Here is a 15086-nt window from a genome sequence, read left to right on the forward strand (position 1 = left end):
ATGCATACACTTTGTCTTTGAAGGCGCATCTTTATTTGTTCCATCAGTCTCTCGGATGACTTTTCGGCTTTTGGTATCGAGTCCCACTGTGACTTGAACTCCCTGTATTCGTCATCCGGAAGAATCGATAATATGCGCGGCATGAGCAGATTTTGAGGCAACTTTCCTTCGCCGCTCGCCTCCTGTTCCCGTTGCAAGTCGACCCATAACGTACGCAAACGTGCGAGAGACTTCATCCTTTTCTATTTTGAAAGTAAAAAATTGTTGAAAAAGAGTATCCAATTTTACACTCGACACTTTGTCGAAGTTGTTCAGCAACACCATCCATATTTCCCGAGCAGAGTTACCATGCATACGAATTAAATTTAAAAAATCCGGCGATACATTTGATCGAATAATTATTGCGGCTTTCGCATTCGTCTTTGTGTAGGATACGAGCGCTTTGTTGTATTCGTTGACCGCTTCGGCACTGGCGTCTTTCACAGGTATCGACGGTTCTACAACTGAGCCATCCAGAATTCCAACACAATCATTTAGGACGAATAAAGAGTTGATTTCTAATTTCCAGTCAGTCCAGTTGGACGCACCTTCCAACTTCGTGCACTGTATAAAGTTCTTTCCATTCATCGCCAAACTGTTAATCCACAAAAATGAGCAATCACTTCACCACTAACGTTAATGAAAAACGAAGTACTACTTACGATTTGGCATACAAAAGTTCATACACGTCGTCAAAAACAGCTATCCACGCAGTAAAACGTTGCTAATGACCCATAACCTGTTGTAAATGTTAGCAAAATAAAGGTGACAGCTATTTTAAATAGTATTTAATGTGAACTTAGAAATAAAAAGGAAAAGAACGATTAGAAAAAATAAACTCAAATAAACAAGAAAATGGAAGTTGCCAGATTACGAAAGTGCAACTCTACAAGATAAACAAAAATAGCGTGAGGCTCGCTGATAGCATGCTCGATTTATAACAGCCTCCTTCGAGCATGAAAACAGTCAGTAGTCAATATAGGAGTCTCTCGATTTCGAAGACATCGCTGTGGTTTCCACAATCTGGCAAGATGACTAGGTAGAGGGGGAGGAGCCTGAGTTCCTGGCCACGCCTCTTCCTCAACTGTTCTATTCTGATTGGTCGCAGCTCTAAATCTGTGAGTTCTTTTTCGAGATCAGGGATTTCGATGTCTGTGCTAAGACCTCGGATGAGGGCTTTCAATTTTCTACGGGTGGGTTGTAGAATTTCCATCGGTTCGCTGTTTTCTACTGGAATCTCGGCGATATCCGGGGCTGCAGTACTAATAGGATCTGGTGGTGAATCTTCCACTGTGGGTGTGGAGGCGATCTTTTTCTCCGGGCAGAGGGAGGGGGGTTCGCTATCTGATTCTGGTTCCGTGCATTTTTGCGCCGCCGTGTTGACACTGCACTTCTTTCTTTTTACTAGATTTAGAAGTAGAAGTGGTGGAGTCAGTCTCTAGGATGGTAGTAGAGATTGGCTGATCGATGTTGTCAGTAGCTTCCACTGGGGTTGGCTCATCTGGGATAGTTGGTGTATCTACTGGAGTTGTTGTCTGAGAAATGGTAGGGAATTTTTCGGGCTCTGATGTCTCCGTTTCTGGGTCAGGACTGGATGGAGGCAAGGCATTTTGGGAGTCCCGAGATGCTTTTAAGATCAACATTTCCTCATAACAAAACTTCATTCTATAGCAATTTTCAATGTGCACCTTTCCGCGTGCATTTTCAATCTCAGCATCGATTTCTGTTGCACATCTTTTGGCTCTATCGAATTCTTTGTCGAAGTCGAGTAAAATCTTTTGCAAGTTGTAGGCGATATACTCTTTCTGCTCTTTTCTGATCGCATCAATATCAACATGTGTTTCCGGAACACGGCTTCCCTCCGCGGCCGAATCGGTACGTTGACATGGTAGCAGGAGCTCGGTTATAACACAACCTAACTCGGACACTGTCAGTGAGCGAATGGTGGTGACTCCTTTAACCACACTCTTCACCTCTCTTTTATCCTCCCTTCAGCAAGGCGAAAGAATCTAGATTGACCTGTTTACCCAATCCAGAGTCATCCCGTATCCGGCGGAAGTCAGAACCAAAAAAAGTCCCTGAGAAAAAACAGTCATAAACCCACTAATCCCCTATAGAAGTTATAATACTATCCTCAATAAATATTAATAAATTTAGTTTCCCAGATTTCACCCCAAAAATCACATTTTAAAAGACTAATTCAAAATTTCTAAAAAAAAAATAAATCATTATTATGATTGAATTTAAACTTTACCATAGTGGTGCCATCTACAGAAAAATAATCTATCTTTAAAAGTATTGAAAAAAAAACTATAATAAATTTCTATTTATTACAGAGGCACTAAATAGTTTAAAAATTATTGAACTCCGAATAATTAACATTTCAACATATTTTTCGCTCAAATAATTTCTCGGTATTAACTTTTGTTTCGAATTCTATAAATAACACTTATAGTCTTCAATTAATTATTAAAAAGAATTTGTATCTAGTGTCAATAGAAAAGGGTTAATGGGTTCAATCATTTAATCTTTTTTTCATGGTTTTTCAGAAATCTAGATTCCGATATTTTATTAATACTTCAGCTTCGGAGGGAGGGGGGCAGGAAGGAACTGCCATGTAATAAATGAATTATATGCATTTGCCTTCAATAAAATTGACCCAACCTAATATTTATTTCTGAGTTCAAAAATTGACCTCAGAAATAAATATTGGGTAGGGTCAATAAGGTTCATATAATAAACTAGTTTTAAAGTCCTGCTTTCACGAATTCGCCTCTCCCCTTCTATGACTTCTCATTTATTAATTCCATATAGCGGATTACGACCTTTAAGGTTTTTATCAAAAAGGATGGAAATAGTGCACTTAATCGTCATTGAAGATTGACATAGTTGCTTACCAATCTGCAGTGGACGTTAATCCATTTTTATTACATACTAACTGAAACTGTAAAATAAAATTAAAAAAATTTCTTTTTTATTATTCACTTTCGAATAAGGTTTAGAAATAAGAATAGTTTAAGAAATTTTAAATTGTTACCTTTATACATGTAATATAAAAGAAATAAATGATAAAAAGTCATTAAGAGTGGTGAAATACGATTCCTCTAAATTTTTCTCATCAATGCCACAATTTCAATTGAAAAATTCTGATGTCGGCGAAAATCTTCTTGTTTTTCGCATTTGATAAGTTATTTATTTTCTGGTTGTCTTTCTTTGAAGATTGAAGTCTTTCGAGTTTTCTATTTTGAAGAATTCAAATAATAAAATCAATAATACAGAAAGTTACATTAAGATTGAGAAGAAGGACACATCCATAAAATAATATTAAAAAAAATTAATTTTTGACATAATAAATTTATTTCGGGAAATTTTATTATTCGTACTTACATAAAACTGAAGCATAACGGAATAAAATTATCTATTGGTAACGATGCAATATGTTCAATTTCTCTCCGGTTGAGTTCCCTTACCGTCAGGCTAACAATGGACGGTTTTTCTCTTCTTCCACGAGTACGCGTTAGTTTTAACTACAAAATTCTTCACGAAATCGAATTTAGTCGACTTGATAAGGTTGCTGGGCTTGACTTAGGAATCCTCTTATCTTCTAGGCGTAGTTGAAAATTACAAGGTTTAACATTAACAGCTGCAAATGCTTTAGGTAGCTCCCATCGTCCATAAGTTACGTCTGTAGTTTATACATATATACACCTAGATTTCTTTTTTTCTGTTTAGTTTTGAATAACTGGACCAAGCCAAATTTTAGGACCCGCTACGTATTATTAGCATTTAATTATTATCATATTATTAGCCTAATTATTAGCATTTATTTATGATGTGCTTAAACTTCAGATGTAGCCAATAATTCCAAAACTCTTTGTTTTTCCAAAATGAAAAATACTGAAGCTGAATANGCTAGTTTATTTACTGTTCAATAAAAAAAGATCGATGCTCGTAATATAATTAAGTTTCACAAACATTAATAACAGATAATATGAAAAAATATACACATAATTACATACAAAACACTAATAGCGACAATAATACATTCTTCATTGAGAAATAAATTAGAGGAAGTTGACGTTTTAGTTTTAAGAATATCTAGAAATAATTACTTTGCAAACACTAAAAAAAAGGCAAAAGGTTAAGAAATAGACCAGAATACATTCTGATATATATTAAATTTGAAAAAAAAAAAATATATGAGAAATTCTCTCTTCGCATCACAATAGAACAAATTAAAATTAAGCAAAAAATTAATCTGATTTGAATTATAAATTTTTAGACTTTCAGTGCGCAAAAAAATAAATAAAGGGACCACCCTGATAACTTTTGATCTAATGATCAGATCTTTATTTCTTCTTATTTCAATGGCTCAAGGGGTGACTTAAAATAGGATAATTGATAGGTGCAGGTATGATATTTTAAGTCACGAAATCAGATACTAAAACGAACTTTCTCTGAAGTTTCTGTTTATACATGCCATTTTTTCGACTTATTTGAATTTCTAAACCCCAAAATATAGGGGGTAATTGCAATCTGAGAAGTACCTAGAGAGATTTTTAAGCAAATTTGCCATCCATAAATTGTGTGAAATGATTGAATTGTCGATTCGATTGAGTGTAACTCAATTTAATGTTTCAGAATTCTTAGGATTCTTGAAAAAAAAATATTAAAAACAAAATATAACATTTTATTTTCAAAACAGAAACTTTTATGAAGGGGAATTGAGGATCACATATATGTTTACTATTTTCCATAATGAATATCAAATTTTGTTGTGATGATTAATTGTTCTAAGGATATGAATTGATCCCTGAACAATTTATTTTAGGTTAAAAAAATTTTAACTCAAATTCAAATAATAATCCAATCATCATAAAATTTTAAAAGTTATGAACTGAAGGCTAGTTAGCAAATTAAATGCTTTTATGTTTAAAGTCCTTTGGAGTTAACAAAAAACTTCATAGTAGAAAAATAGCTTTACTAATTGAAAATATAAATTATTTAATAATTCGTGTTATTTAAACAGAATTTAGCAATTTAAATAAGATATTTTGAATAATAAAGTATCTTAAATAGGTACTCTTATTTGTAATTGAAGGAATTATTAAATATATTGTAAGAAATGGTGTATTATATTTCCTAATCCCCGCACCATGTTAGCAATAAAGCCCTGACGTTGGAATTTATGGTTGTTGGTTGATAATAGATTACTAAAAGTTCAATGTAGATTGTTAAAAATTAAATTTATAATTATTATATAAGATTACAAACAAGATGAGCTAAATTATAATCATTAAGGTATATAACCTGAGTTTTATGTGTAAATTACTGATTTAAATAAATTGCAAGTTGCATTTTATTTAATAATAAAAAATACTATTTTCGACTATTCGAATTATCTGTAAACATAGCATAATTTCGCTTATTGTTTATTATACTTTGCTTAGTTCAAGCCTCTCTTTACAAACTATTTAAATTAAACCCCCCTCCCTCTCTCTCCATTTTTAAATTGAAAATAATACAGAGATGAATGTGCTCCGGAAAAAATCCGGGTTTCCAGATGTTTCGTTATCCGCGATCAGGAAATCCAGTCCAGAAGTTTACACATTTATGTATAAAAATTTTTGTATATTTTATTTAAAAATATTAGAACTAGAATTTATTCTTGGCATCTCTTTCATTTGTAAATATTTTTTCGGGTAAAATAATAAATGTGATTAGAGATAAAAGTAAACTAAATACATAATTATTAATTTAAGTTACGCTGCATATAATTTATGTAGACTTTCACGTTGTGAAAATATCAATGATTTAAATTTATAAAGATATTAATTTTTTGAAATGCGGCATTAATGATTTTACTCAGGAAATTTTCAGGATTTTTTAATTGGGCTTACAATCACCCCTTATAATAAGAATAAGGGTGGAAAATAAGACACTACTCGTAAGCGGAATAAAACAATTTTTTTTATTTGTCATGCTGCTCGAGAATATTTCAAATAAGAAGATAAAAAATTCTGTAGAAAATTAGCTATTAGTTGTGGTGCAGCTACATTTTTTTACAACTCTGAAATCAAGAAGTTGATCCTCTTTTATATTCTTAGCAATTGCAATCGAAAATCTTCTGTTATAAATAATGTTGCTTGCTAATTGAAGGCATCACATATGATTGTGATTTTTGGAACTTACAATAACACTGTATGGCTAAATTAAAACAAGAGAAAAACAAGCTAAATTTCTCGATACATAGATATTAAATAATATTTTTGAACATATTAAATTGGATTTTTACTTACTATATAGTAGATTTAATAAGATAGCTTATCCATATATTTTCAATGTTTATTAACACATCATTGTTCATTTTAATTGAAAGTTTATAACAGCAAAGATATATTTCATTAATAAAAACTAGTAGGACAAAATATTACTCGTACTAAGATGCAGTTTCCGTGTTTTGAGAGGCACATTTAAGATATGCAATTTAATCACTGCAGGTGCAAATAACAATTTAATGCACGATTTAAAACGCAAAATCATACTCTTTTTTCTTAATAAACATATTTTTGACTTTATAGCTTGAGACGAATAACAAAACATTTCTAACAGTGTTATTGATAAAGATGTTGAGCCATAAGTACTAAATAAAAAGACTCATTCTTGTATTGATATCTTTGTTAATGAATATATTCGGACTTCCCTTTTTGAATTAAAATTTGCCTGGTTTTTGGGAAAGTACTGCACAATTTTCTCAGATTTTTTTGTCCACTCTTTTTGGAAAGCTTATTGCGAGTAAAATAATAAATTATATTGATTTTGAAATGGGTTGCTTTAAAAATACAAGCTACAGTGGATACGCAATGATAAGAATCGTCAGACATAATTTCCATCCTAGAACCTTTGATACATCAGATACTGTTCAAGCAATTTTCAGTTTGCTTCTATGTAATAAAATAATAATAAATTCGAACTCATTGAACTTCATAACTTTGAATTTGGAAAAATCATTTTAACACATTATTTTACCCAATATAAGATTTCTAAAAATGCAGAAAAGGAAAAGTTACGTTAAAAATACACCAGGGAATAGAAATCTTAAATACATATTTAATATCATAATAAACAAATATTTCTCTAAGAAATGGGCAAATAAAAAATGTTTTATAAAAATAAATAAACTTACCTTCCTCTCTCCTTTGTCATTGTCTAAAAATGAGAAAAAACTGCTCCACCCCCCTCTCTATTATAAAATAGCGGCTGACAATGAAGATTTTATTAATTTATTTATTTTAATGAAAAAAACATCTTAAAATTTCCTTTCAAAAAATGTAAGGTCAAGAGGAATTTAAAAAAAGTTACACAAGTGAATGAAATGTTTCTTATGAAACTCGTCTCTTAAAGAAAAGATTAATATGTCATTAAATATTATTGTATGAAGTTTTTGATTATTGGAATATGTCTAATAAAAGTGGGATACTAATTTATTTTATTTTGTTAAAAAATCTTAATGTTACGAGATGTTTCAAATATGACTTTTAACATTATTGAAAAAAAAAACTCATTCGTTTTTACGGGACGTGGTGTAAAGCATGATACTCGTCGCCTCTAACACATGATCTTATGAAAATGAAAAAAATAATTAGAGATAGTAATAATTTCTGTTATATATGTCAGGAACAATGATAATTACCATATTAGCGACTTGGTTACATTTAAAACGAGACATAGGACTCAATGCGTTTTTTTATTTTTATTAATTTATTTATTTTTAATATTACGGCAGTTTCAGAATTGTATCAGATTTGAAAAATATTTATTAAAAGATTCGAGAATTTCTTTGCAAATTTTCATAAGATCATGTGTTAGAATTTTCATAAGATCATGTGTTTTGTGCTTTTATAAGATCATGAAACACAAATATTAAAACACAAAATTCTCTTTGCAATTAGTAATAATTTTAATTAAATCTTTCAATTTTAGTTTTAATCTAAAACTCTAAGCTGGAATTTAATTTTAAAATTTTATGACCGTGAAGAGCATCGACCTGATGTAGTATTCTGATGCATTGACATGTTTGGAGTTCTCTCAGAAATGTTTTTTATTTTCAATTTCTTAGTAAAAAAAAATAATAAATAAATAATTAAATAGATAAATGAAATATTTTTTTTACTAATTTGATTTAAATTTTAACAAAATCTTTTTACCGCGTTTAAAGTTATAGTTTTTTTTAAAATTAAACTCCAAATTTATAATTGAAATACGTGCAATGGAAACTAGTATTAGACTTGCGAAAAACTTTTTCTCGAGTTTTAAGTGTTGTTAATTATGATGAAAGTTGACATTGTTGACAATGTAATTTTCTCTATAAATCAACTACAGATATTTTTACTACAGATATTACAACTACAGATATATGATGGATAAAACAAATCAATTAGGTTAAAAATAGCATAAATGCTAAAGAACAAATAAAAGCAAAAGTTCTCTTAGAGCCCTGAAATATAAATTATATATTNGAAAATTTAATCTATTCTTTTCGTCCTAATTACGCATCTGAAATGCTGAATTTAGCGATAAAAGCAATAAGTAATGTATTGCAATAAAAATACATTATAAAATTTCGTTACATTTGAAATTGCAAACTTTTAAGGTAATTGCCATAAGATCTTCATCCTAATTAAAAAATAATAAAAATAAGGTTAAAGTAAAACATTTAAATGTCTAAGCTTTCTTAGAAACGTTTTCCTCAGATCCATCTTAAATGCATTTTGTATTGAAAAATGCATAGTTCATTTAAACAGTACCGTCTTTACGCATGGGCACACCAGGGCAGTGCCCAAGGGCCCCAGGCACTCAGGGGGCCCTTGGGAATCTTACTTTTTATAAAATGTATTTAAAAACACTAAGAATAAACAAATCTGCCTTATATATTTTTCAAAAATAAATATATTCTATAGTATAAAGTGTGCATTTTGTTTTCCTTTCTGCAAATAGTGATCGATTATCATGCAAACAGCAATAATTTGAACAGTTTATCACCAGGGAAACTTAAAAAGTCAACCGAAATCTATTTTTCTACTTTCGAATTAAGTTTTTGTGTGGATTCAGTTTTTTGGGGTAATCAAAATAAATTTGTTCAAATCATTGCATATGTTAAAAATGGCTTATTTTATGTATGTGAAGTTTTTTAGTTCGATTTTAAGCAGTATGACTTGTTATAAGGGCCCCAAAACATTTCTTTGTTCGGGGGCCCTGCATGCTATTAAGATGGCTCTGCATTTAAATCTTCATCCTATTGAAAAATGAATAAAATGTTTAAATCAAATATGAATTATATTTCAGAAACAAAGAAAAGAAACTGTGGTGCATTATAAGTTTTTTTAAAACTATTCATCAAATGTAATCTCATTAATTTTGAGTCAAACAGAATTTTTTAAAAAAAAAAGAATAAAAGGATTAATAACTTTAGATTAGACATTTGCAAAACGTGTGTTTTATCTTTAGGAACTGACACCGGGAGTACATTATTCAAGAACTAATATTTTGTACACGTGATTTAAGAACAAGAAATCGGAACCGGTTATTTAATAACTGATATATCTTAACCGATAAGTTCTAAGGAGTAGTCAGGGAATTTGAGCAATGAGATGGAAGAGGCATAAACGTCACGATCCGACGAAAACTGGTTCCCTCCGCCAGAAACGTTATCTTCCTTCCTCGGCGACTCTTCGCCAACTTGCCGTGGTTATGATAATATCCCCATTTGGAAAAAATAAAATCATTTGGGAGAGATTAATTGCTTAATATTATATGAAGTTGAAATGCTGTCTTTAATTAACATTTTTTTAAATACATGGCCTGGCTACTTCATGACATCTGGTGCATATACAACTGATATATTTTTATTTATAATTATTTAAATAATAAAATTTTTAAATTCATGATTTTTTTAAAAGTTTTGGAATATTTGTTCATATTATGACATTTGCCTTTAAAATAGTTATATTTATTCATCATATCCCTGACGATAATTCTCTCTATCGTCAGCAGATGGCAGCACAATAATAGCTTATTTTGAACAATAGGAATGTATTGATTTATGCTTATCTGAGCTGAGAAGTTTATTTTATACAATCTCATTTTAAGTTTTTAGAAAAAAGGAAAAATTTTCTCAACGGTTTAAGTTATTGATAATATGTTAAATATTAAAAATTTAAATAAAGATGAGAATGAAGTAGCATAATCCTCTTGATCCTTGTTTAAAATAAAAGTATTTTTAATTGAATTTCAGTAGTAATTCTTTGTTTGTGTGCAGCTTTATGACGTCCATTATAATAAAATATCTAAATTCATAATTATAATACTTAGATCCTTTTGCTCATCTATACAACTCAGTTAGGAAAACGAAACTTAACATCTTTTTTATTTGTCCAGTAAAAGAGTTATTCAAATTTAATCACTCAATGCAACCCATTTTTAATTCTTCCATAAATTGTTTTTTTTTAAAAATAGCAGTGAAAATTGAAATCAAACACAGTTAATAAAAATGTAAATCTAACACCGGAGTGCAAGTTAAGAAAACCCCAGTTAGGAAACAGACTGTCCAAAAATAATGAAAAATGCACTTTTCGACTCGTGGTCAATATTTCCAAACCGGGGTTTCGCGGTAGGTTAGTGTCAACGGTGAATACGGGGGTTAAAAATTGACTACAAGAATCAGGTTTCTCACTAGTATGCTGTGTTTCAACAGATTACTGTTGTGAGTAAAATTCTTAATACATATACAACAAGAATAAGGCTTCTCTCCAGTATGAGCAAAAAGTGCTCAGTCATATAACCTCTACGTGAAAAACTCTTATTACATATGCTGCATAGATAAGGTTTTTCACTAGTATAAACATAACTATGTTTAGTCAGATGACTTATGCATGAAAAACTCTTTACATGTGGCAAGAGAATAAGGATTCTCAACAATGTGAACAAGACTGTCCTTAGACAGATAACTTATTTGCGAAAAAACTGTTATTGAATATACTTTAAGAATAAGGTTTCTCACCAGTGTGAACATGACTGTGTTGAGTTAGATAACGTTTTTGAGAAAAACTCTTGTTGCATATACTACAAGAATAAGGTTTCTCACCAGTGTGAACATGACTGTGTGCAGTTAGTTGACTTTTTTGCGAAAAACTTTTGTTGCATATACAACAAGAATGAGGTTTCTCACCAGTGTGAACACGACTATGTTGAGTCAGATCACTTTTTTGTGAAAAACTCCTATTGCATATACTACAAGAATGAGGTTTCTCACCAGTGTGAACACGACTGTGTTTATTCAGATGACTTTTTTGCGAAAAACTGTCGTTGCATATACTACAAGAATAAGGTTTCTCACCAGTGTGAACAAGACGGTGTACAGATAGAGACATTTTTTGCGCAAAACTTTTGTTGCATATACTACAAGAATAAGGTTTCTCGCCAGTGTGAACACGACTGTGTTTAGTCACAGCAATTTTTCTTGAAAAACTCTTGTTGCATATACTACAAGAATAAGGTTTATCACCAGTGTGAACACGACTGTGTATAGTGAGATGACTTTTTAGCGAAAAACTCTTGTTGCATATACTACAAGAATAAGGTTTCTCACCAGTGTGAACACGGCTGTGTTTAGTCAGATGACTTCTTTGTGAAAAATTCTTATTGCATATACTACAAGAATAAGGTTTCTCACCAGTGTGAACACGTCTGTGATCAATTAGATAACTTCTGTGCGAAAAACTCTTGTTGCATATACTACAAGTATAAGGTTTCTCACCAGTGTGAACACGACTGTGTTCAATTAGATAACTTTGTTGCGAAAAACTCCTGTTGCATATACCACAAGAGAAAGGTTTCTCTCCAATGTGTACAAGACCATGTTCAGTTAGATGACTTTTTCGTGAAAAACTCACATTACATAAACAACAAGAATAAGGTTTCTCACCAGTGTGAACACGACTGTGTTCAATTAGATAACTTCTGTACGAAAAACTCTTGTTGCATATACCACAAGAAAAAGGTTTCTCTCCAATGTGAACAAAACCCTGTTCAGTTAGATGACTTTTTTGTGAAAAACTCATATTATAGAAACAACCAGAGTAAGGTTCCCAGCCCAGGTTGAGTATCGAGTATAGTTAAGTGCGGCGAGCTCTCTGCTTATCGCTTACAGCGATGCGTTTCTCAACAGTGTGGGGATATTATCATAACCACGGCAAGTTGGCGAAGAGTCGCAGAGGAAGGAAGATAACGTTTCTGACGGAGGGAACCAGTTTTCCTCTGATCATGACGTTTACGCCTCTTCCTTCTCATTGGCTCAAATTCCCTGACTACTCCTTAGAACTTATCGGTTAAGATATATCAATTATTAAGTAACCGGTTCCGATTTCTTGTTCTTAAATAACGTGTACAAAATATTAGTTCTTGAATAACGTACTCACGGTGTCAATTCGCGATCGCAATGCTCCAGTACGCCCTCTAGCGGGAGACTGAAAATATCGGGCATTAGTTCCCACATAGGTTGTTGCTTGGCTGACCGATTTTTTAATAAATAGAGACATTTGATTGGTCAATTGCCACATCGTTTTCATCTTTATCGCTTAATCGTTTAGTCAGGTTTACTAGTATGGCATTTTTAGCATTTTTGTTTGGCGCAATTTCACTAATGCGCATGCTTGGTTTGATAAATTATTCAAACCAATCGAAACACTTCGTAGACAATAAATATAGAAACTTGTATACCCTCCTTTGCTTGTGTATACTCAGACAAGGACATAAAGATAGAAAGATCAATCACTATACCTAAACGGATGTCAGGGTGAACTTGGAAATCACTGGTCTCAACTGAATTTTTTGATTGTTTATTTGATTTTTATAGATGTTATGAAAAATAATAACATTCTGTCTCTGTGCCAGAAAATTCTGAACAAATTTTTTAAAAATTTTTTAAAGATTTATAATTTTTAAATTTTTAAATTTAAAATGAAAAAAAATTATATATTCTTAAAAATTGATTTTTATATTGTTCTGAAATTCAAATACTTAAAATAAAAAAAATAAATAAATAAAAATAAAAAAACAATTTATGGGCTTATTAAAAAATATGAAAATAAATAAAAAAAATAAAATAATTAAAATAAAATAAAGAACAGTTTTATAAGCAATCTAAGCTGCCCAAAACATTTAATTTCATGAAGAACAAGAAATTGGAAAATGTTAATAATTGCTGAGAGAGCCTCATAATTGTCTGCTAGAGCTCAATTAGTTTGTTATTAAATCTTTTTCGTGGTTTTCATTTGCGCGTAATGTAAATTCTAATTATTTTCGTCAAAAAGTCTTTCAAAATATAATTTCATTCCTGTATTTAAATTACAAGTAACTTTGATATCTGGGTGGCCTACAAAAATTCAAAAAAGTACAAAAAAAATTTAGAGCATTTCACAGCATTTNTTTCACAACACTCACTTAGATAGGCTATATATCAAAGATGATAAAAAAAAAGTGATTGATTATTAAAAATAATTTCATTGTTATAATGAGCATTTCGATGGAATCCTATTAAAATCAAGAAATCTGACAAACGTTTTCGTGGTTTTCCGTAGCTTGTATCGCAGAATTACTACTACATTAGCTTTTATAAGTATGCTTTTATTCTGATACTTGAATATTAAGTTGCTTTGATTCCTGGGTTGTGTAAAAAAAATATTAATGTAAGAAGAGTGTTTCACAATATTCAGTAAGATGACAGATTGTTTTTCAAGGACGATGAAAAAAATTTTGGATTATAAAAAATAATTTCATTGCGATAATCAACATTCAGCTGGAAACCTATAACCATTCAACAATTTAAAAGACTTTTTCGTGGTTTTCCTTCGCATGTAACGCAAATTTGATTATTTTAATTTAATCTTCATTAAAATAAACTATTCTTATAACTTTCATGAACATGCTTGCATTCCGATACTTAAATTGTTAATAACTTTGATTTCTGAATTGAATTAAAGATAATAATGGCGTTTCGTTACATTCACAAAGATGATAAGCTTCACAAGGATGGAAAAAAAAAATGATTGGTTATTAAAAAATAATTTCTTTTAGATAATAAACATTTAGTTCGAATCCTATTCCCGATAAAAGCGATAAAAAAAAATCTTTTCGTGGTTTTCCTTAGCGTGTAAAGCAAAATTTGATAATTTTAATTAAAATTGGTTATTTTTATAGCAATTATACTTCGATGCTTAAAATCCGACTTACTTTGATTTCCGGGTTGAGTTAATAAGAGGAGCTTTTCGTTCTGTTCAGAAAGATTCAACCCTATCTATTAAGGATAATAATAATAAAAAAATGGCTGTTTAAAGAAAATATTTTCATTGAGATGATGATGAACATTTAGCTTGAATGCTATTATCACCAAGCAATTAAAAAAAGAGAAAAAAACATTTTCGTGGTTTTCCTTTGCGTATAACGCAAAATGTGATTATTTTGATTTAATCTTAATTAAAACGAACTAATCTTTTAACTTTTATAAATATAATTTTACTCTGATGCTTGAATTGCATGTTATTTTATTTTATATACCAAATAAAAGCAATCTGAAAAACATTTTCGTTTGTTTTTCTTAGCGTGTAACGCAAAGTTTGATAATTTTAATTTCAATTTAATCTTGATTACAATTAATTATTTTTATAACTTTCATAAATATGGTTTTATTCCGATACGTAAATTGCGAGTTACTTTGATTTTCGGGTTGAGTTAGAAACTACAAAAATATGAAGAACATCTCGTTATATGAGGGTTACTCTGAAATTTTTGAGATACGCGCAGACAAGAATTTACAAAATAAAAATAACGGTTTAATTTTAAAATACAAAGTGTATTTTAACACGGCAGACGATTTTTTACTGACTTACTTCAACTTGTTTAGCGTAGAATAAATTTTAAACAGAAGAGAAAATGGAGTTGACGCGAGAACATTTTCGCTCTATGATTTTCTACGATTTTAAAGCAGGATT

At 30.5% G+C, this 15086-nt stretch overlaps 1 protein-coding gene and 1 long non-coding RNA gene across 2 annotated transcripts; both read right to left on the minus strand.

The window, feature by feature from the left end:
• Positions 1 to 5991: 5991 nt before the first annotated feature.
• On the minus strand, positions 5992 to 7824 carry LOC139425158 (uncharacterized). Its single transcript, XR_011636421.1, has 2 exons — positions 7226 to 7824; positions 5992 to 6246 (listed from the first exon to the last, which is right to left on the minus strand). It is a non-coding gene; the product is annotated as an uncharacterized lncRNA (long non-coding RNA).
• Positions 7825 to 11078: 3254 nt separating this feature from the next.
• Positions 11079 to 12158, minus strand: LOC107443421 (zinc finger protein 271-like). The gene has a single exon (XM_043039410.2). It carries the CDS (start codon positions 12156 to 12158, stop codon positions 11079 to 11081), a length of 1080 nt encoding a protein of 359 aa, XP_042895344.1.
• Between the last annotated feature and the right edge of the window lie 2928 nt (positions 12159 to 15086).

This window comes from Parasteatoda tepidariorum, chromosome 3 (genome assembly GCF_043381705.1).
Source record: "Parasteatoda tepidariorum isolate YZ-2023 chromosome 3, CAS_Ptep_4.0, whole genome shotgun sequence".
Lineage (NCBI taxonomy): Eukaryota > Metazoa > Arthropoda > Arachnida > Araneae > Theridiidae > Parasteatoda > Parasteatoda tepidariorum.